The sequence below is a fragment of the Diadema antillarum genome, unplaced genomic scaffold (genome assembly GCF_040938485.1).
Source record: "Diadema antillarum isolate AM-2024a unplaced genomic scaffold, OU_Dant_1.0 seq00000819_RagTag, whole genome shotgun sequence".
Classification (NCBI taxonomy): domain Eukaryota; kingdom Metazoa; phylum Echinodermata; class Echinoidea; order Diadematoida; family Diadematidae; genus Diadema; species Diadema antillarum.
The window spans coordinates 82,949-105,670 of NW_027271696.1; the positions used below are offsets into that span (position 1 = coordinate 82,949).

General features: G+C 38.1%; 1 protein-coding gene across 1 annotated transcript in view; it reads left to right on the forward strand.

The window, feature by feature from the left end:
• Positions 1-9,782: 9,782 nt before the first annotated feature.
• LOC139739772 (protein farnesyltransferase subunit beta-like) overlaps positions 9,783-22,722 on the forward strand; it is a 39,501-nt gene continuing 26,561 nt past the window's right edge. Inside the window, exons 1-6 of the mRNA XM_071650365.1 lie at positions 9,783-9,900; positions 12,613-12,692; positions 13,362-13,526; positions 14,320-14,369; positions 15,468-15,564; positions 17,245-17,328. Of these exons, the coding sequence (XP_071506466.1) occupies positions 9,808-9,900; positions 12,613-12,692; positions 13,362-13,526; positions 14,320-14,369; positions 15,468-15,564; positions 17,245-17,328 (569 nt within the window). The 5' untranslated portion in view covers positions 9,783-9,807. The remainder of the gene's footprint in view (positions 9,901-12,612; positions 12,693-13,361; positions 13,527-14,319; positions 14,370-15,467; positions 15,565-17,244; positions 17,329-22,722) is intronic.

Sequence of the window (22,722 nt, forward strand, 5' to 3'; positions counted from 1 at the left end):
GATAAGGAACAAAAAAACAAACAAACAAACAAACAAATAAACAAAAGGAATTTTCTGTTTGAAAAGCATTGAAGTAATCACCGAAACTCTAATGTTGATCATCTTCAAACTACATTGGCAGTCTGTGTTAAAATTACAAATGAAAAAGTTGTGTCCAAATCACTTAAATAATAGTCTATGCATTTTTCTACACCTATACCCTCAGCCCTCTTTGAGATCAGTATGCGTGTATTTTTACTGTGATATGCTGACTGCTTTATTACTTCCATTGTGAAGTTGGACCCCGTTTACAGTGAGTGAAAGGGCCGGGCTCGGCCGTGGCTGAGCCCGGCCTTCATTTCATTGTAAACACGCAAAAGGCCAAATGCAATACCAAAATCGGCCGCACTGTAAATGGACAAAATTGCGGGGCCGAGTAGCGCAATTGAGGCCGGGCTCGGCTGAGGCTCAGCCAGGGCTCAGCCCGGCCCTGCACTGTAAACGGGGTCTTAGTTTGTGAAAGAAGGGAAAATGCAAGGCTTTGGGTTCTGTACTGGTTCTTGTTTTACACTGATATCAGTATTTCTGTAAATAATGTGATATATTTGTTGATATTCACTATTTATTAAGCACACATGAGAATCTAGGAAGCTTTGGACATAGCTCTACTCATTTTAAGAAGCAGTACCAGCACCTGACTACTGTTGCCTGCTCTATTACACTAAGAAACCTAAGAGTTGTACAGTAAAGAATAACCTTCTTTTGGGCATATCCAAGTTGGCAGTGATGAGTTTTTCCTTCGTTTGCCACCACCGCAAATGGCACCAGAGACGTTATTTCTTCAGTCTTTTGCAGTGCGGAGAATTTGGAGTTATGCATGTCTTTTCTGATGCATATTGACGGCATTGATCAGCACAGATGCTTTCCAGATCTAACAATGTACCGTATATGAAATAAATGCAAACAGAAGGAAACTGACCAGAAATGAATATAATTTATTAGTGGGAAAATGAGCAAAGAAAATGGGTTTCCATGGGGATTCCAACCCAAGACCTCTGGATTGCTAGCCCGGTGCTCTACCGACTGAGCTATAGAAAGCCCTAGTTCAGCGTTCGTCCCAGAAACCCTACGTTCTCAATGCTGGGATGGTCAGAAGCTATAGCAGTGTGTTTGTGTGTGACACACATACACACACACACTTAAACCTGGCATAAACCCGAAGGATAATTCAACTTGGGGATAAATGTTAGGGATCACCAATGGAATCCCATTTTTTCCACTAATAAAGTATATGAAATAAGGATGATTCATTGTACGTTCAGTATAAAACAGTACTAACATCCAGCCAAAGAATGGTATTTAGCAATCTGCCTTCCTCACATTAGCCACCATGATCACTTGAATCCACATCATATGAAAGCAACTGTAATTGTTAATTTTGTTGTTGTGTAATTATATGTTTTTAATGATTACTGAAACATGATGTTTTCAAGCTGAGTGTTCAGTTTGAGAGTTTAGATGACAAGAAATCCCTTTCCCATGAAACCTTATAGCATGCAATGTGAATGGAAAGATTGAACTTATAATGTTGGTGTAAAAAGTGTCTCAGAGATTTAATAGAATTCCCTATGAACTGAAATTTATTTTCTTGCCACAATGTTGTCCAAAGCTGTTTAATTTGTTTTCTTTTTTCTTTTGTTTTTGTGATTTATTCATCACGAATAGTGCAGAAGGCATTCTGCAGGGCTCAATATTAGGGCCACTAAACATTATTGTCGGGCCACCAAATTTCAAAAAAGGCTATATTTTGGTGGCCCAATTGGGCACTTAAGATTTGAAATGGATTGTCATGTTTCTGTTTGTTTCGGGCCACCACATTTCTTTCTCGGGCCACCAAAATTTCAGATTTTAAGATTTTAGTATCCCAAATTGTGTCGAGCTCTGGATTACGTATGTTGATTTCTTTCCATCTGTCTGTGATTTGTTAACTCGCCCATTCTCATATGTCACCTTGCCTGTTCTTCTTGACATCAAGTACCAGAAATGTCATCTGACCCATGAATTATAATCACATGAGCAGATCTCAAGTAGACCCTGCCACTGCTAACCTTCTTGTTTGAGGCTCTTTTCTTCTTTTTTTTCTTTTTTTTTTTGCTGGCTGCTGTCAGTGCTAACAGCAGCCTGAGGTTTTTTTATGCCTCCGCCAACGAAGTGGCCGGAGGCATTATGTTTTCGGGTCGTCCGTCCGTCCGTACGTGCGTACGTCGGTCCCATTTTGTTTTTGTCGATATCTCAAGAACCGTGTGGTGGTTTTACATCAAACTTGGTATGAGGGTATATCCTGGGGAGATGATACTTTGTTTGGATTTTAGGGTCACGGGTCAAAGGTCACAGGTTATTTTGTGAAAAAAAAGGTTGAAATTCCATGTTTTTCTCCATATCTCGCAAATGGTTCAAGGTATCTTCATGGAACTTAGTATATATGCATGTACCGATGGACATTGATTATCTAGGAAAGTTGGGGGTCATGGGTCAAAGGTCAGGGTTCAAAGGTCAAGGTCAACTCCTCAAAATATTACTACTTTCCTTATATTTATGCAATGCCTGAAGGATTTTTTTCTTAACTTGATGTATGCATGTATTACCCAATATATATTCTGTGGGAAGTTTCTTGCCAAAAGGTCAAAGGTCAAGTGAAAGTGCTAAATTGCACTTTTTCCTCCATATCTCGCAAGTAACTCAAGGTATCATCATGAAACTTACATATTTATGCATGTTCTACCTAACAGTGATTCTCTTTGGAACTGTGAGGTCAAAGGTCAAAGGCCAGGTTTAGATAATACTATTTTACCATTTGATACTGAAATTATATTTTTTCTCAATACCTTGAAAATTACTCAATGCATAAACTTATAAAAGGGTCAAAAGTCAAGTAAAAATCATCAGTTCCCCAAATACCTGCACTCTGACGTTTTAATCATTCATCCAATTGAACCTAGTTCTAGGAAAGTGAACATTCAGCACATTTGTGGCAAACCTGTCATTTTAATATTTTGCCAATTGTGTGAAACTGTCATCACACATTGTCAAGACATTGTACTATAGACCTATTAGGAGAACCATGCATTATGGCGGAGGCATACCAGTCGCCGTAGCGACATTTCTAGTTTGAAAATGCCAAGTGTAATTGGCAATTCATAGACTCTCGTGAAGGGGAAATTAGGATGAAAGTCTAGGGAGTCAAAAGTCCATTTCAATTCCCATGGTCTGTGTGTTTCCAAAATAGCTTAGGGACTTGAGTCATTTGTGTCAAATATCAGATTCTATAGGAATGGGAGAGTACCTCTTTCACTTCCCAAGACAACCATGTGGATGAACAACATATTGATCAAACAAGGCAAAACATAGATATGAAGATACGTAATAGTGCTATGATTTTTCCAACAACCAAAATGTACATTGTAATACATCACATGGATATCACAAGTAGGAAAAAAAGATCAGTATGTCTACATTTTACATAAAATAATTGAGCGGTATGGCTCACCAATTATGATTCTGTAAGATCTTTTTGATGTGTCCAATCATGAAATTTTTAATATGAACGTTGTGATTAAGAGTGGAAACAATGTGCCCCTCTTGCCTGAATGATGCTTATGAAGCAATGGAGAGCATCCTTTCCATTTTTTTTTATACCGGCATTTAAAACAATTCTATGTTAATTGTTGTTATTTTTTATGCTTCATATATTCCTAAAATGAATGATCTTCAATTTCATGTACAGTGTACTTCATGTTTCTCCTTACTCTGAAGTAAATGCTGTAGATGAGGCACCAAACAAGCTGTTGGCCCAAGGCCCAATGAACTTAAGTTTATCCAGAGATCCCCGTGATGATCCCTAATAGATGGATATTAACTTTGACGAGGTTGAAAATTGTAATGTGTATGACATGATTTGAAGATGTAATTGATGCTTGTATATTCAACCTTGTATATTTTATGTTTAGAGATAGATGCAATATTCTGCAGTTTGCTGCATAGCACAGTGTAGATTGTGTATTCAATGTGATTCATTCTTTGAGATGATGTTTTTATGATGTTTTATTGTTTTTCTGCACTGCACTTGGACGAAGCACAGAGGCAGGTGCCATGAGTACCCTTTTCATTCTTCCATTTGGTCTGGGCTTTGATTATGCAAATGATTTGATTCATTTCAGTATAAGTGTCACTTCAATTTGAAGTGATTCTGAATAAGACATATCTATTTTGAAAGTACTTTTAAAGAGCCTGTGCTGTACATGAGCACAGGAACTGGCATGAGCTTTTTACTAAGCGTAATTGGAATACAATGTATGCTACATGTGCGACAAAACTGTGACACATATGGAAAGCAGTGACACATGTGGAAATATGAGTCATGTACAAATCCTTGTTGATTAAGAGGTTATTTCCTCAACTCCTGTGTTTCAGATTAAATGTTGATTAAGATTTGACCTATTATGTGTAGCCCAAATACTGCCCTTGTTTGTGTCACAAGTATGACATCTTTGGTCATTATGTTCAGCAAACATGAAATCTGTGTGATAGCAAAGTGGTATTTGTGCTATGTGCTGTCAAGTGAGTTTAAATCTGAATACCCCAAAGAGCCCAGGTTTAGGTGAAATGTAGATGACAAATGTGGATGTTTTCATGCTGCAGTGAGCACAGGGCTAGACAGAACCAGGGCTCAACCTCCTCCTCCTCCCATTTCGGTACAGCCTGAACTCATTCCACAATGGACAGGTGTCCATCGGAGGTACCTAAAGACTTGGTAGCTTCGGGAGAGATGGTTGCCGCGATTAAATCAATCTTTATTTGCTGCCCGCTGGGGCACATTTGAAAACCACTACCAGCACATTGTGCTGGAACAGAATTGCCATCAGCGAATATGTGCATCGAAGCGTATGCTCATTTGTAACATTTGACTCAGGTTGAGATTCTTCTGCTGTGTGTGTACTTACATAGAGATCAGTAATAAAACTGTACACAATTCACTATGAGGATTCAATTACATGTACAGTACTCTCCGCATAATCGGGTGGGCTCGGGCAGAACGTTTCTTACCCGATTAAGCGGAGTACCCGACTAACAGGAGAACATGTCTCATTCACATTTGACACACGCAATGTGCATGTACATGCATTGTACACTGCACCAAACACCTACACTGCATACTTAACAGGCGCGCTTGCATGGGACATTATACATACCTTACACTTGCTCAGTCATGGGCAATAATTTACACTCTTTTTATGGACAAATATGTCTTCAGAAAACTTTGTTTTATTACTGTACCTGTATGAACAACAAAGAAAAAAAGATGACATTCATGATTTCTTAAGGTGTATATCTGCGATAAGATGTGGGCAAAATTAGAAAAATTAGAAAATTATTTACCCGTTTATGTGGAGAGGCAACCCGATTATCAGGTAATTATAATGTGCATTGGAATTGATTTTGACATTACTACCCAACTAAACGGATTACCCGTTTAAGCGATACCCGATTACGCGGAGAGTACTGTATGTCAGAGTCAGGCCAGCCTTCCTATTGCATGAATCTCCACCCTACGAGCCAAGCCCTTACAGAGCATAGTCTACCAAGCCCAGACCAAGTGTAAACTTAAAATGAGTGCAAAAAGAGCATCAGCTTTAACAGTTCACCTGGCTGCTATGTGATACTGTGTTTACGTAATATTTTGTGTACATCACTGTAATAGTTTTGTATCTGTGTACTTCTAGACACTTCAGAGATTATCAGATACCGTTTTATAATGTGCAGAAGAAGGAAAGAAAAAAGGCCATAGTCCAGGCCTGTGTATTGAAATTTGTTTGTTGGTTTAACACAGGTGAAATAGGCTTGGCTGAGCTGTTATTGACAGCAAATTAAGTACTAGTATTATGAGTAATACCTTTGATGTTGTGGTACTGTTTTGATGCTAATGTCCTCTGTTTCTATGTGCACCTCATGACATCTTTTTCTTTTTTTTCCCCTTTTTTACTTAGCATTACTTGTTTTTTGTATGCAAGAGTGTCATACTGCAAAGAGACTGATGTGATGAGAAAAACAAACAGTTGAGGTTTGCATTCGTATATTCAGTCATGCCAGAGTTAAGTCGTGCTTACATTTTAATTGCTGAAGCAGAATTTATACCAACACAGAAAAAAAAAATACTTTAAAACCTTTCCAAGATTGTTAGCAAAAGGAAATGAGCACCAGAAATCATGTATTGATGAGAAATCCCAATGCTTTTTGATATTTGCGACTGCCTGCTTCACTGAATAATCTTTTGCACCAGCTTGTATTGCTTCAGTTTTGGCATCTCGTGATTGCAGGGTATTGATTCACTCAGATGCAAAATTTATTGTGTATCAGATGTGGCAGTTTTTTTTAATTTTTTTTTAAAACTATCGACTGCTTAGGAGATTGTACTTATAAAGTCCAGCTTGTGTCATGTTTACACGCACCTCCATATTGCATGTGGTTAATGGACCTTGATTTGGGCAGGACATACACAATTTGCCCCTTCACAAACACTGAAAAAAACATAATTCAAATCATGCTTGTTGGGGTTTTGTGTGCGCTCAGTGGATCAGACATACACAGACAAAAAAAAAAAATTGAAATCCAAATTGCACTGGTTTGCAAAGAAAAATTGTGACCCAAATCACACTGGTTGAGCAAGACCAAACTGCACATACGTGAGTCATGGATTTTGGCTTGACTTTGACCCGACTGTCCCATGCGTGCCTTGCATCGTGGCATATAAAAAACTGGTACAATTTCGCACACCTTTCATACACACTTTGCACTGCAAATTATTGTTACTATTCTGAAAAAAATTGTGACTATTTTTGAGACATCACACTTTCAGTGGTGAGCTCACTTATCATGATTATTATGTCAGCACGCATAAAAAGTTTTTGTATCGCGATTCAAATCGCAATGCAATTAATCATGATTATTAGTGGCAGTGTGAATGGGCCCACTGTCTTCACCTACTCTTTGTTTCTTTGCTTCATGTTCTTTCGGCCTCATCCCTGCCTCGGGTTAGGAGAGTATTTTCAAACTGCAAAGGCTTTAGCACAAGTATATTATGTGTAAAAAGAAGAATTAAGTACTGGTACAGTACATGCAATATGTGTCTGCCTAAATGTCTGTCGTGGCACCTGATTACAATAAAGGAAAAAAAATATACAATGACTGCAAGGATGAATGATCATGATAAAAAAGGGCTTCCCGAAGAGGAAAGATGGCTGATATACTGAAAAGAAGTCTTCTTCATCACAGTCTTGCTATTTCTGTCATTCATGTAAGCTTGTCAACAACATCTCTCCAAAGGTCATAATGTTGGTAATAAAATCAGATTGTCTCCATGAAGAGAACAAAAGAGTACAGTGATCCCCTGTATTCCATCATGTTGTGGGATATAAAGTACCAGTGGAGAAAACTTCTGAGGTATAAACTACGATAGGAGAAAAGAGTAGTGTTCTCTACAAATCACTGTGTGTAAGTATGCATGTGTGTGCACGCGCATGTGTGTGTGTGTGTGTGTGTGTGTGTGTGTGTGTGTGTGTGTGTGTGTGTGTGTTTGTATGGAGAAAGAGAGAGAGAGAGAGAGTGAGGGAGAAAGTGGGGCTAACATGGCCAGGTATTCATCAGGAAGTTGTACTGACAGATTGGCCAGAGATGCAATTAAGTGAGGCAAGTTCAAGAGTGAGAGAGAAAAAAAAAATCTTGAAATTTGTCTCTTCCTGTTTCCTACATTACAAGCATCCAAACTCTGCATCTCTTGAATGAGTAACCGTGGAGACTGCTTGAGGAGGGTAAAGGTTTAGGATCATATTCATATTCTCTATATTACATACTCCCTTTTAGCGCTGCATCTATATCTTGTTCTCTGGGTATGTACCTTGTAAACTAAATGACCAATATATGTACATATGTATCTGTTTATTTTTTCCCTCTCTCATATAATTATTTACCTATTAATTTATGTGCATATTTTATACATAATATATATATATATATATATAGATAGGATAGGTAAAGTTATATTGCTTTTATAGCGAATAATAGAATGACCCTGAAAGCCTCCCATATTGTATGGATTACAAAAATTGAGGATTAGATGTATTGATTGAACTATACACTCTTAAAAATGAAATCAGTGTTTTAAATGTCACTCCAACATTTTGTTCAATGTTCAATTTAACCCTCAGAATGTTGGATTTACCATTGCTGAAATGGTGAATCTATAATATTTGAGTATTTAAATTTAACATTACTTTGAGTGTTTCAACATTTAACAAAAGGATGGAGGAGAGACAACACTTACAATGTTGATTTACCATTTCTTTTTTTAGAATGTAGTGTAACTTGCACCAAATATGTATGCTTAGATTGAAAGCTTACATGATTATGCAAAATCATTGCTGCCAACCAATCAGAATACGAAGCAGCATTGATTTTAACACTCTTTAGACTGATTTAAAAGCTCACTTTCAGATTACAACAGAACCCTGAACCCAATTTTTCATTTGGATATGATATGTACCATAATACTTCTGATGAAGCATGAGCTGTTGATATATGAAATATGGCCAGTAAAATATAGTTTCAAATTGAGTGGTTAAATCACTATATTTACATTTCTCTTTCTTCCACATCGTATGAGGACTTCACATCTTCATGTCCAGAAAGTAGCTTGAAGGTATATCATATCTAACAGGAAATAAAAGTATATTAATTATACAGTACATTTTGTATATATTTCTATTTCATTGCCAGATATACTACACCATTCTACTACATGCATATAAGGGTAGGTTCTTGTGGTGTAATGTATTGGGCCCAAGGATTAATTCAATTGCAAGATATGTTCTTAGATTTCCACACCCATGTATTTCTCCATGTAATGGAAAGTTGAAGAACTTTCATCTGAAAGTTGAAAGTATACTTGTCATACTTTTTAAACAATTTGTTTTCAGTTCTTTTTTGTTCTTTTTTTTTGGTGGGGGAGCATGATTTAACTTTGATATTGTAATAGTATATTAAATATCATGTACTGAAATAATAGCAGTTTGTCCCATTATATGTCTGATGAGAAAATAATACATCCTAGAGCAACAGAATATTCACAGCTTGGAAAAACTTTCAACTCTGAAAACAAAGTAGGGCCTAATCCAAGAGTTTTGTACGTTAGGCTATACTGTCCAGTTTATTCTCTGGTACAGAGGTTATATGGATGAGAGTTCTGTATGAGCTAATCCCCCTTACAGAATTCACACGTGGGCTTGAAACCAAGAGGAATGCCAAGGGTCATCATGAGGTGCAAATTGAAATCAAACAAGCTTTGTAAACCTCCATCGACAGCTATATGGACACTTTGCATGGATGCCAGAACTATGCAGCCCTCTCTCTCCCTCTCCCCATATTTTGTCATCACCATTAGCGTGTTCATATAGATTTTGTCAATGCCGTTTCTGAAATTGTGGTGCTGAGTGAGTTAATTTCCGTACTCCATAGGCTCTAGGGGGCTTGAGAAACCAGAAAGAGTAAACTCGGCTATGGTCGGATGCTGACACACACAACACACAGCAAAGAGATTAGTTTCTCTTTGTAACACAGCTGCGCTGCCCTGCACTCTGCCTGGCGCCTGTGCCTACGGGTTTGCTGCCTCCGTATAACCCTACTGTAAATCTACTCGGCTACCTGCGAGAGTTCGAAACAGCGAGGAGACATAGATTCTGGTACAGTGGTAGCCCGGTAGTAGCAGACACCAACAGGATGGCCGCGACCAGATGCATCGGAAAAGAGGAATGGCTTGACGGGCAACGATTCCTAGACGATGGGATCGCCACCACCTCATCGGAGCAGCAGGTTTGTAACCCAAAATGTAACGTCTCTGACTAGAAGTGGTGGACTTTCGATATTTTTTGTCGAGTGCAGTGCCCTTGTTGTGGATAAAGATTCCGCAGTCCCGTGTACTGGGACCTCTGTAGTGCAAGGTAGCCTATGTACATGTATGGTACCCGTGCCAGGTCAGGTGGGCAATCCTGGGTTTTCATGGTTTTAGGGGGCTTAATTATTTTAGGCTTCTAACTTCAGCACAGCTGTACATACGGACTAAAATCCAATTTTACCTTAACCCTGAGTCAAGAAGACAGAATTCGAATTAGAATATAGAACTGTTGGTCTGCATGCAAATATGAAATATATGAGTATGACAGTCACTGACTGACAGTGCTATGTTTTTATAGGATGATATGATTATTAATGAACATCAATATTTGTCTACCCTGGCACGATTCCTGCAGATGAAAGACATAAGAGTGGGTTGATTATTTAGGTTTGCACAGGGCAACATTCTTATGTGAAATGAGAATGCAATATTAAATTAGTGTTAATAGGGTTCAATGTTTAATATTACCAGGTACCGGTACAATATTTAGTTGATGTATGAATAAAATTTTCAAAAACGTTTTCGTTTACTTTTTTGTTTTTGCTACTCAAGGGAGTTAATTTCACCTGTTGGTTGCTCATAAGACAAGTCTGTTAGTGTTATTTATTCATATTTTTAATTGATGCATGCAAATTCACATGCATATTCAAACTTAACGATCATGCTGTATCGTGAAGTGCAATGTCGAAATTGATTGATAAAGAAATCAAGATATACACTGAAGATTTGGCCATTTAATTTGATAGGCCAGTTATGCTTAATGCAGTGATCTAGAATCATTTGAACTTGGATCCTGAAGACAAGAAATTTGACGACACACAAGAAGTTACCATTTGTTTTAAACAGGCTTAAAGTCCCTGAAGCAAATTTAACTGAACTTATCTTTTACCAGTTATGTAGCTTTTTTTTTTTGTTCATGTCGGTGAAATTTGATATAACATTGGATTTAGAGATGTTGAATAATTTTATCAATTTTTTTTTTTTTTTTTTGCCATATAAAACTTGCTTCCCTGAATGATACTTTTGTGATAGGCTAATCCCAATGAGCTTGACAAAACTTATGCAGTTGTAGTATGTGCATGGTTCCTTAGCATGAGCCCATGTTTTGGAATAAAGAAATTTATATGTCAACGTGATACATTTGTATGTCAATGTGATAAAATTCCTGTTTTGAATACAAGCTCTTGAGTACAGTGGTCTCCCATTATAATGAAGTACTTGGGACTGGCAGATTTCTTTCATTATATAGAAATTTTTTCATAACCGAACAAATAAACAACTAGAAAAGCACTCGTGAGAGCGCAGACCTCTGCCAAGCATGCAGCTCATTTCCACCACTGATCTTGTTCTTCCATAGAGATATCGGTGATTTCCACCTATACGTACTTATAGCATTGTGTGCTGAAAGTCGCCCGATTTCCCAATATAGAAGCCTTTGTTACGTCATAAACCCTCAGCTGCACGGCGCGCCTCGCCCTAGCAGAAACTAGAGCATGCACTTTAGTGTGCGCATGCAAACCTCAAATACGCGCAGCCTGAACTCCCAAGTTCATTGACCCTACCTGCCAAAATATCAAAAATCCTTCATAAATTCCCCAAAAATTCTCGGATCACTACCAAAACTTAAAGGACAAGTCCACCTTCATATACATAAGGATTGAGAGAATGCAGCAATATTAGTAGAACACATCAGTGAAAGTTTGAGGAAAATTGGACAATCCGTTCAAAAGTTACGAATATTTTAAGTATCTGCGCAGTCGCTGCTGGAAGAGAAGACTACTACAGTGTATGGTGTCACATGCGTACAACTATATAAGGAAAATAAAAAGAGAATTTCACAAAACTTCACCTTTTGAATAAAGTGCACATTTCTTCGACTTGCTACTGACGTATGTTAAGGGTAATATTATTCCCCCTGCCTTCTGAAAGAGAGAAATCGAGTGTTCTTTTGTTATGCGAGAAAATGGAAATATGTTGAATTTTCTTTATTCTTTCTTTATATCGTTGTACTCATGTGACATCACAAGCTATAGTAGTCTTGTCATCCAGCCGTGACTGAGCAGAAACTTCAAAAATTCATAACTTTTTAACGGATTGTCAGATTTTGCTCAAACTCTCACTGATGTGTTCTATTGATATTGCTGCATTCACTCAACCCACATGTCTATGAAGGTGAACTTGTCCTTTAATCATCTGTTACTTGTATCGGTCTAAACCTTTCCTGCAAGTTTCATCCAAATCCATTAACTACTTTTTGAGTGATTTTGCACACGGACAAACTAACTAACTAACTAACAAACAAACGGTAACGAAAACATAACTTCCTCCCTTTGCGGAGGTAATAAAAACACTTAGAGCCGATAATTTTGCGACCTGGATTTTTATTTCGTTGTAACCAGAATTTTGTTATAACCGTGTTTGGTGTAACAGGAGTGCACTGTATATATATGCTCTTTCTTGAGAAGCCCAGTATAACATTAATCAACTGATACACAACAAAAGAGCGTAATATCTCTGACCAGAGGATAATCTTTTGAATCATAAACCATGATATAAAGAACACAATATAAATATTTACATAATAAGTGAGAACTTTTTTTTTTGTGTGTGTGTGGTCTCTTTCATTTCAGGAAGATGTTGAAAAGCTTGTGGATGCCAAATTTGCAATGTTTCGGGCAAAGGTGAAAAGCTTGGCAACTGAAAACAAAGGGTGAGTACTGACCATTCTGATTCCCTGGTGCCATAAATTGATTTCATAGTGCACTGTCTAATCTCAGAAAATCCCATAGCCAACCATGAAACCGCACTTTGTGCTTATGAATTGCTGTGATTTGTAATGGGTAGGTTATGGTTTTTGCTTGTTTTATTGTATAATGTACTGTAAAAGTGGATATTTTCGCGTGACTAATTTTTCGCGCTTGGCCGGGTCGGAAGAGTTTCGCGTGTTTTTAATTCCGCGGAATCAAGACATCACGCACAGGCACATATGGCAAGCAAAAATATTCGCGTGCTGTTATTTTCGCGCTAGTTTCTGGTTGCGCGAAATGCGCGAAAATTTGAACACCGCGAAAATTTCCACTTCTACAGTATTGTATCTCTATTGTTCTAGTATTGGGGGGGGGGGGGTGGTAGGAGGAATGAAGCAAATGCTAGTTTGTTTTTTCTTTGTTTTCACTGAGGTGATGAATGTAATTAATACATTGATTGTTCCTTTGAATAAGACTATCATTCTATGACTTTGCGAAGAACTGATGGAGAACGTTTTTCAAATTTTTCCATACTTGCCAAGATTTTTAAAACATGCAGAATGATGTAAATAAACAATTGTAATTTTTGACATTTAAATGTTTCATTCTCGCTCTTTGATCGTACCGTGCAGACCCGTGCTTGAGCGATTCAAGCATCTAGCCTACCTCAACAAAGGACTCTGCTACCTGTCGGACTCTTATGAGGTCTTGGATGCCAGCAGGCCATGGCTGTGCTACTGGATACTTCACAGTCTTGAGCTCTTGGGGGAAAAACTCACTGCCGAGCAGTCATCCAAGTGAGTTCTGCTGCTTCGTTCGATGGACGTTGTCGTTTGGAAAGAGGGAATGTGGGAAAACCAAGTGGTTGGGCAACTATGCTGTGAGCTGCCCAACCACTTGTTGGTATAAGTTTTATTTATTTGGCTTTTATGGGATGCTGAAACAACACAATTTACGTCACACTTAATTCGATGAGCTTGCTCGCACCTAGAGTGCAATGAAGAGCTGTTACCAGTCTCTCAGTATGATTGATAAGGATATGAGTTGTATGAGTGATTGGACTCATTTTGCATAGTTTGCACATGACAGCCTGGAAAATGAAATCTTGTTTGATGTGGAATGGCACTTTGCACGAAAAGATGTAAATATTAGAGTATTCTTAGCAGTTTGATGGGCACAAGAGTGGCACAGATTTGCTGGGTCAATATCACTGACGTTTCCTTCGCTGAAGAAGGTGGTGAGGGTAAATGTATTATTATATCTGTGCCTGCACTCTAACATTTCAACTCTCGGTGCTTGGACAAAGGCCCACATGGCACTCAGTAATGATACATTTGCATTCTGTCATTGGCGATCTACGAGCAGGTCGTCTTTCCCCGACAGTGCTGTCCAGCATAAAACACATGCATGGAAAGTTGCATGGGAGGCAAATAAACAAATTACAAAAAAACACAATAAAAATTAAGGCTATGGTCTGTACATTTGGCCTCTCTTTTGTAATACAGTGAATACAATGCCCGATATGCATCATCATTTGTGAAGTCCATTCTGATTTATACTTGTTCTTTTTGTCTCTTGTGAATTTCCCAGTGTAGCGCATTTTCTTGGCCAGTGTCAGTGTCCAGATGGAGGATTTGCAGGTAAATGCAAAAACAGTTTGTGTATGTTAAAAGTATTAGAACCTCGCATGTTTCAGGCCATGAAATCAAAAAGAATTCTTGCTATCTGCTCTAGTCAACTTTAGGACCCACATATTTCTGGTATTGATTTTGAATCTCGAGTACATGTACATTGCACTGTGGTTGTCACTCTGCCTTTGTGCAAAACAGCTTCTTTCAATGATGGCAACCACCATTTTTTTTTTTTAAACACAACTTTGGCCAACCAACCCATAGTTGACTCTAAGACAACTTTCAAACGTTAGACTGTCCCCTGGTTGAAGAGCATGAGGTATTTGTCAGAATGAGGGATTCTGTCAAATGGAAAACAGCATCATGAACCTGAACTGCTAGCAATCAGAGCTGCAGCGTGTGCCAGCCTGTTGAGTCCATACAACCGGGAAAGGTTGATGAGAAAGCGATGGCAAGTGTCTGCTGATGTCAGCAACGTTGTAGAACTGAATGGAAACTGAATGTTGACATACACCACCAGTTTGAAGTGCATTTGAAGTATCACATGCTAACATATTTGTTACCTCCGCAAAGGGAGGAGGTTATGTTTTCATCGGTGTTTGTTTGTTGGTTTGTCTGTGTGCAAAATAACTCAAAAAGTAGTGAACAAATTTGGAAGAAACTTACAGGAAATATTGAGAATGACACAATTAACAGATGATTAAATGTTGGTAGTGATTCAGGGACTTTTATGGATTCTATGAAGGATTTTCGATATTTTGGCAGATAGGGTCACTGACCTTGGGAGTTCAAGCTGCGCATTTTTAAAGGTTTGCATACGAGCACTAAAGTGCGTGCTCTAGTTTCTGCTAGGGCGAGGCACGCTGCGCAGCTGGAAGTTGATGATGTAACAAAAAGCTTCTATACTGGGAAATTGGGTGATTTACAGCATGCATGTGTATGGGTGGAAGTCACTGATCTCTTTGGAAGAACAAGATCATTGGTGGAAAGTAGCTGCTTGGTGGAGGTCTGCACTCTCGTAGTGCTTCTCTAGTTTTTTATACTCTTGAGTATGGATGGTACTTGTTAGGGTTCTTTTAAAATGTTGCTGCAATCTTTATTGTGCAGGTGGGCCGGGACAGATTGCCCACCTGGCTCCAACGTATGCTGCAGTGCTGGCCCTGAGTACTTTGGGGACGGAAGAGGCCTTCAACATTATTGACAGGTGGGTGTCAGTGATCAGCAGTCAGTCTGACAAAACACTGTGCTTTCCCCTCCCCCTCCCCCACGTTCCTCATAAAAATCCCATCATACTCTATCCTTTTTTTAAAAATTGATGCCATGTTGAGCTGGTTTGTTTCCGTTTCCTTTGTCAATTCTGCACAAGGGAGTGTTTTTCAGAATGCTGATGATGTTAAAGTAAACACTAGGTAATTTCTAAGGTGGGACATTGTGTGACTTTTTTTTTTCTTTTGCCAATAACTTCAAAAGAACCTCATACCAGTATTTTGAACTACAAATCAAGTAAAACTTCACAGAGTTCTTCATTGACTGAGTTACTCTGATCAAATTTTCTCACAATACTTCTTGCACTCAAATTCAAGTGACGTGTTTCCAGGCTCTGTAAGGATTCTGTTTGATATCTATATTGTGTAACAATGGCTTGAATAAGTGATGTTTGTTTATTTTTTTCCAAGTGCTTTAAGGTTTTTATTACCTGATACCTTTGCTGCGTAATAGATGGCATAAGTGATGACATAAAAGAGGGAAGTTTTTTCTAGACCCTTGAAGGTTTTCATTTATACCTTTAGTGCATAATAGATGGCTTGAATAAGTTACAATCCAATAGGCATGTGGTCATGTTTACCTTTGGGGTATATATACACATACAACTTATTTGCTTCTTTATTACCTCCACCAAGGAGGTTATGTTTTTGTCGACATTGTTTTGTTTGTTGTTTGTCTGTCTGTCTGTTTGCAAAATAACTCAAAAAGTTGTGAACGGATTTGGATGAAACTTACAGAAAAAAAGTTGACAATGACACAAGGAACAGATGATTGAATTGGTAGTGAATTGGAAAACTGCCTATATCCAGGATAATAAAAAAAATTAAGGACTCTATGGCCATCAAACGAGGAAATTCAAGCTACATGTATTTGAGGTGTGCATTCAAGCACTGAGTACATGCTCAAGGCACAGTAGGAAGCTGAGGCAGACCATGAATAAAGAGATTTTTCTCACTATTATAAGCTCGTTGAGGTAGGCTCTTCTCTATCATTGGAAAATAAGGCCATTGTCATCTAATGTGTATGAGTGGAAATGTTTTGCTTGGTGGAGGTCTGTGCTCAGTGTGAATACAGACAGGATGCTGTAGCTATGCTTGAACTGAGACTGCCATTTTCCAAGGCATATGAAAAAGTATTGATGTATTTTACCATTGCTGTTTCTATACATACGGGCAATTGATGTTTAAATGGATGAGGACAGTATTGGTAGAGATGAGGATTAGGCTTTAAACTTTTTGGGATATACCAAGAAACCTCTTATGTAATGGTAAAGAGCATACCATTCTAAGAGGAATTCAAAGTTTATTTGATGGAAATTGGTTTTGGAATGGCTGAGACATCCAAAAACAAAGTAATTTAAAAGAGCGATCACAAGAAAAGGTCGGTCCCACCTTATATTAGGATCACTCTGTTTTGGATATCTCAGCCATTTCGAAACCAATTTTCATCAAACGTTGAATTCCTCTTTTAATTGCATGCTCTTTCACATTTCATGAGAGGTTTCTCATTATCTCACCCAAAAATGTTAGAAACCTGAAGATAGGTCTCAACCGAATCTAAAACTCCCTTTAAGCACGTCAATTCACTTTGCATCGTTATTACGTGTCTGCTTCAATAGACCAAAATTACAGTCCTACCTGCTGAGGATGAGAACACCAGAGGGCGCTTTTCTCATGCACACATCTGGGGAAGTTGATGTAAGGTAAGAGGTCACAAAAGCTACAGTTCATACCGCCATGAATTATTTTGAAGCTCTCAAGTTTTGTCATTTTTCTTTCCTCCGTAAAAAAAAAAAAAAAAAAAAAAAAAATAGTCATGATAAAAAGAGCACAGTTCCGTAGAGTGAGCATAAATTGCATATTTCCATGTTACTAATATGATTCACAAAAGATATTTTTGGGAAGCATGCAAGTTATGCACAGTGTAAGGGAAAGTGCATTCCAATGTATTTTGTGAATCGTTGCACATTGTACTTTGCCAGTGATTGACAGATGATGTCATTGACAGAATCTTGACTTGGAATGTTTTTTGTGGGCTATATATAAGTACTGGTTATCTGAAGAATAAAACTATTATGAAATATATGTCACATGTTTAGATATTCTTTTAGCCACATAAGTAATGATCAGGGTAATTTGAATCAATACAGGTCAACTTACATTTGCATTGCATAGTTCCTTTAAGTTTGAGTGTCCTTTTTCACTCTGCAGAGGGGACATTGTGACTGCAGTACACTCAAACAGAGCAGACTGTAATTACCCTTTATGCTAGCTTTGCAGTATAGCTACAAGCTTTGGTATTTGTGGTATCAAAGTAGAGAAATATGTGTGTATGGGGTCTAGAGCAATTACCCCCTGGGCAATTACCCTGGACCCTTCCCCTGGCCCTAATCCTGAGAATCCTACTCCTGAACCCAGAGACTCCAACTCTCCCGTTTTCGACGGGAGATCTCCTGCCGAAAACCCATTTTTGCAAAATCTCCCGTTCTCCCGCTGGAGATTTGATTTCTCCCACCCTGGCTCTGTGTCTCCCGGTGGAAAGGATTTCTTACTTATTGCCATTGTATATTGAAAAAATAAGCCTTAGATAGCACCAGAGAACATCTAGAACCATAGGAACTTCGCACACATCAACTTGGAGTCTCCCGTTTGCTAGGGGTTTCGGGCGGGAGAATCTCCAGATCAGAAGGTGCTGGGGGTTGGAGTCTCTGTGAACCTAATCGTAACCCTAACCCAAACTCCTAACCCTAAACTTAGATCTAACCCTAATCTTTACTCTAACCTAACCACTAACTAGTATTTAGCTGGGGGGTAATTGCCCTCTGGGGGTAATTGCCCAGATACGATGTGTATGAAGCAGACAAGATGGTATACAATGATTTCTGTCTCACATACAACAAACCATATACTGAACATATAATTCTCACAGATGAGTATTGGTCTTAGAGATATATATAGCCTACTTTAGTATATATCTCTATGGTATTGGTACATTTCTAAAGATTGAATGGAACTTCTTCATGTAGCATTATTATGAATGAGGTTTTACACAACGACAAAATGACACAGTAGAATTTAATTTTTGTAGTTTATTGTCTTTACACTTGGGAAAATACAATCTTTCAGTTGTATCATATAATGTGTAAGCATATTCACTGGATGTCATCTGTAATACTCTGTTAAGGTGTACATGTATGAAAGACTCTTATCAATTAAAATCAAATTGATTCTCTGTCACAAAAAATTTGACAATATTTTTTTCGGGGGTGGGGGGGTCATCAATTGATCTGTCCTTTTTCTGTAGGAAAGTTGATTTCCTTATTAGATTGAGACCTTGATTTTTTTTTTTTTTGCCAGACTATTTCACATTTGACCTGCTTTTAACTTGTTTTGTGTGTATGAATGCCTTTAGCAAAAAACAAAAATGTGTCCAATCATGGAAAACGCTTAATAATTTGTGGCCTTTGGTCACAAATTTGGGAGTCGTGGAGAAAGAAATTGGGCTTAATTTTTCTCCCTTCATCCAAAAGGAATCTTCCTTCATATGCAGGAATATTCAAAGGTGTTTGAGTGTATAGACATTTAGAAAACATTTTAAAGAAGTGATATTGAATGCTTGATTGTGTCCTGAATGAAATTAAGAATCAAAGGAAACATTCAAGTTGGACAGATGAAATATTTACAAACCATTTATTCTGGCTGACAAGGCCTGATAAATTTGATATAATCCGTTGCCAAGTCACATTGTATTAGCAAAATACAATGCATTTTCCTACCTTTGGCCTAACTTTAAAACAAACATGTGCTCTAAGATTTAGAGCCTGTGTTAAGTGATTTGTATCTAGTGGAAAAGTACTGAGTAAGAATTAACTATTATTACTTCAGATGTAGTGATTTTTCTCAACAAAGACTTTTTGAATCATAGAGCAAAACCTATTTGAAATTATGTGCTTGTGCTTCACAACTGGTAATATGATCATTGTATTTGTTACTTTGGGACAGAATGAAAATTTTGTTCTCGGCATGGCACAGCAAATTACATAATTAATTACAGTCCAATAGCAGGTCTGATAACAAAGAAATTGTCTTGAAAAAAAAAATGGCTAAATTTGTATGCAGTGATTGTATATAAAATTCCCCACCATGATCTGGATTGTTCGAACAATAACATTGGCCTGAAATCACAGAAACCTACTTAAGATCATGTGTGTGCAAAGAAACACCATCACAAATGTGGAAGAATGAAATTGGACAGTACGTTTTCCTTTACGTAGAAGAAATAATCTATGGAGTTCAGCTTTTCGGAGTAAATATGGGGTTTGCAGCCATATCCACATCAAGACTTCTTAACAGGCTATTTGATTTCTTTCTTTTTTTTTTCAAAATTACCATAAGGGATAAGCAAAGTTTCACCAAGGAAGCAACAACGACAAAACACCCATATTCTTCTCATGGTGCCCACAAGCTATACTTGGGCCCTGAAGAGTATTCAAGCATATCCTTACCAAAAGCTGACAGGATTTCAGCCAGTTTTAGTGACAATGTACCATCTATACACATGTAGGCAGACTGGCTGTGTGATACTGTAGTGGCATACATTTGACTTGATAAGTGGTAAAGCTGATATTCGATTTTCAATCAATATTTGGCTTTCCATCAAACAGTAGTGTGTTGAAAGGAAAGGAAGTGAAGTAAGATATCAGTGCAAACTTCTGTCAAATCAGATAACATGCTTGTACCATTTGATAAGCTTGGCCATTTACATTTCAGTGAGCGTACAATGCAACTTCATTTAATATGCCACACACAAACAATCATTGTATCATGATATTGATTGCATAGAGCTTTTTTCTGCCTCTGTTTTTAGATCTGAAAGATTGGCAGCCTTACATGTCCTTACCTATCTATGAAGACAGACAGTTCATGCCTTTGTACAAATTTTGCCCCATTTTTGTAGATTTTATTCTAACAACTTCCTCTCCACGATAAATCTTCTGTCATCAAGTACATGAGTGATCATTATGTGCAGATCATAGATGTTTTCAATATTGTAATATCATGTACTTATTCCAAAGGAACAAGCAAACAGGCATTGAAGAGATTGGTTTTGGTGTTGGTTAGTTCAGTTGTAGTAAAATGTGTTCTGTTTTCACCGCTTTCGCTGCTGGTGATCCTTTTGATGTCTCAATCCTCAGCATCAGTGTCATATTTCATGCTGTTGTCTCCTCCATCTCTGTCATTATCAGTGTCATCTCCATCATCATCATCATCATCATCACTGCACTTTATCTTTCTTGTCATCAGCAGCATCATTATCATCATCGTTACCGCTTTGCCCCTTTCCTTCATTCATGTTTTCTCTTTCAGCAGTTTTTGTTTCATTTCTTTCATCATTTGTGACCCCAAGATTTACCTGTGCTGAGTTTACTACATTTACCCCATCATCGCTTTCATGGCCGTCGGCACTGTCTTCTCCGTAATCACTTATCCTTACAAACATTTCATCATCATCATCATCATCATCCACGTCTTCATCATCTTTGTCAGTGTCGTTGTCATTAGTGGTACTCTTATCATCATCTTCATTTTCATTATCATAATCGTCATCATGACCATCACTAACTTCATCATTTCCATCTTCATCTTCTTCTCCGTAGTCACTAATTCTCACAAACATTTCATCATCATCATCATCACTATCACCATCATCATCATCATCATTATCATCATCACTGTTACTTTCATTATCTCTGTCATCTTCTCCTGAAATGCTGTCATCACCATCGCTTTCGATATGGACATCAGCAATGTCATTGTCCTCGTCGTCGTCATTATCATCATCAAGATCATCATTCTCATCATCACCATCATTACCATGGAAGTCCTCATCGTTATCACTGTTCTCTCCGAAAAATTTTATATCAGGAGAGCTTTTGGTACTATGAGAAGTTGTTGAACCTTTGCCAGTTGAACAAGCAGACTTCATTGCAACCGACATATCATCTCTAATTCCAGTTGATGATTCACTTGCGCAGCTTCTGTCATCAAGACAAGAGTTGTCATCGTCATCATCAGTCTGATTGGCTGAGATATCGGTACTGAGCTCTGCCTCCTCCTCCGTGTCTGCATCACTGCTATCGTCTTCGCTGTCCTCATCTGGGATGCTGCCGGTGAAGCCCTCCTCAGCACCGTCAGATCTTTTCTGGGGATGTTTGGAGACGTTTTTGTCTTTTTTGACTCCCACCTTGCGATCTGGCTGACTCTTCCTTCTTTTTGGCAGTCTTTTCGCTTTTAGTTTCTGCTTTGGTGTCCTGGCTATTCCTGCCAAAGATGTGCTCGTTTTGCTGGTTGGAGAAGATTGAACTTGAGGAAGATTTGGCTCATCCAAACCTCTACTTATCGGTGGAAGAATGAAGTTGGCGTGCAGATTACCTCTAGGGGCCTTGTTCTTGAGGATAAGTGGCAGTGGAGTTTTGCAGAGTTTGTCCAACATGAGGGGCTTGTCCAGCATACCCAGCAAACTGTTTGTCCTCTCTCTGCGCTTCAGTCTCCTGCGCCCTGTGGAAGAGATGCATCAGAGTCAGTACGGTTCCCGTGAATTCTTGATCAGGAATGTCAAAATTGAAGGAGTTCTGCGTATATGAGTCACAATTGTCCTGAATTTCTTCATAAAAGGATGTCAAAATGACCACAATTGTGGATTGATAGCTAGAAGTTGATATCATGGTGTATTCAAGTGTTTGGATTTTGTTTTCAACAGGGAATCCACAAATGCTTTGTTACATTTGAAGCATACTGAAAACTCCACTTTATAGTGAATGGATCATGCTTTGGACTCCTATGTAAGGGTAACCCTAATTTTGAATTTTGTTGAGCATGAACATCCTTGCACAGGACATTTCACTCTCATTGTCTCTCTTCACTGAGTTGTAAAAATTTGGTAGTGCAGATGAAAAATGATTTCAGGACCTTCATGAATAGCATTGTACTTTATATACTCAATCATTTCAGTATTTTTAGCAATGCATGTGTATATTTCTTCAAAAATAATGCCATGGGTAAATACAATTTCTTTCATACCTTATATTTCAAAATTA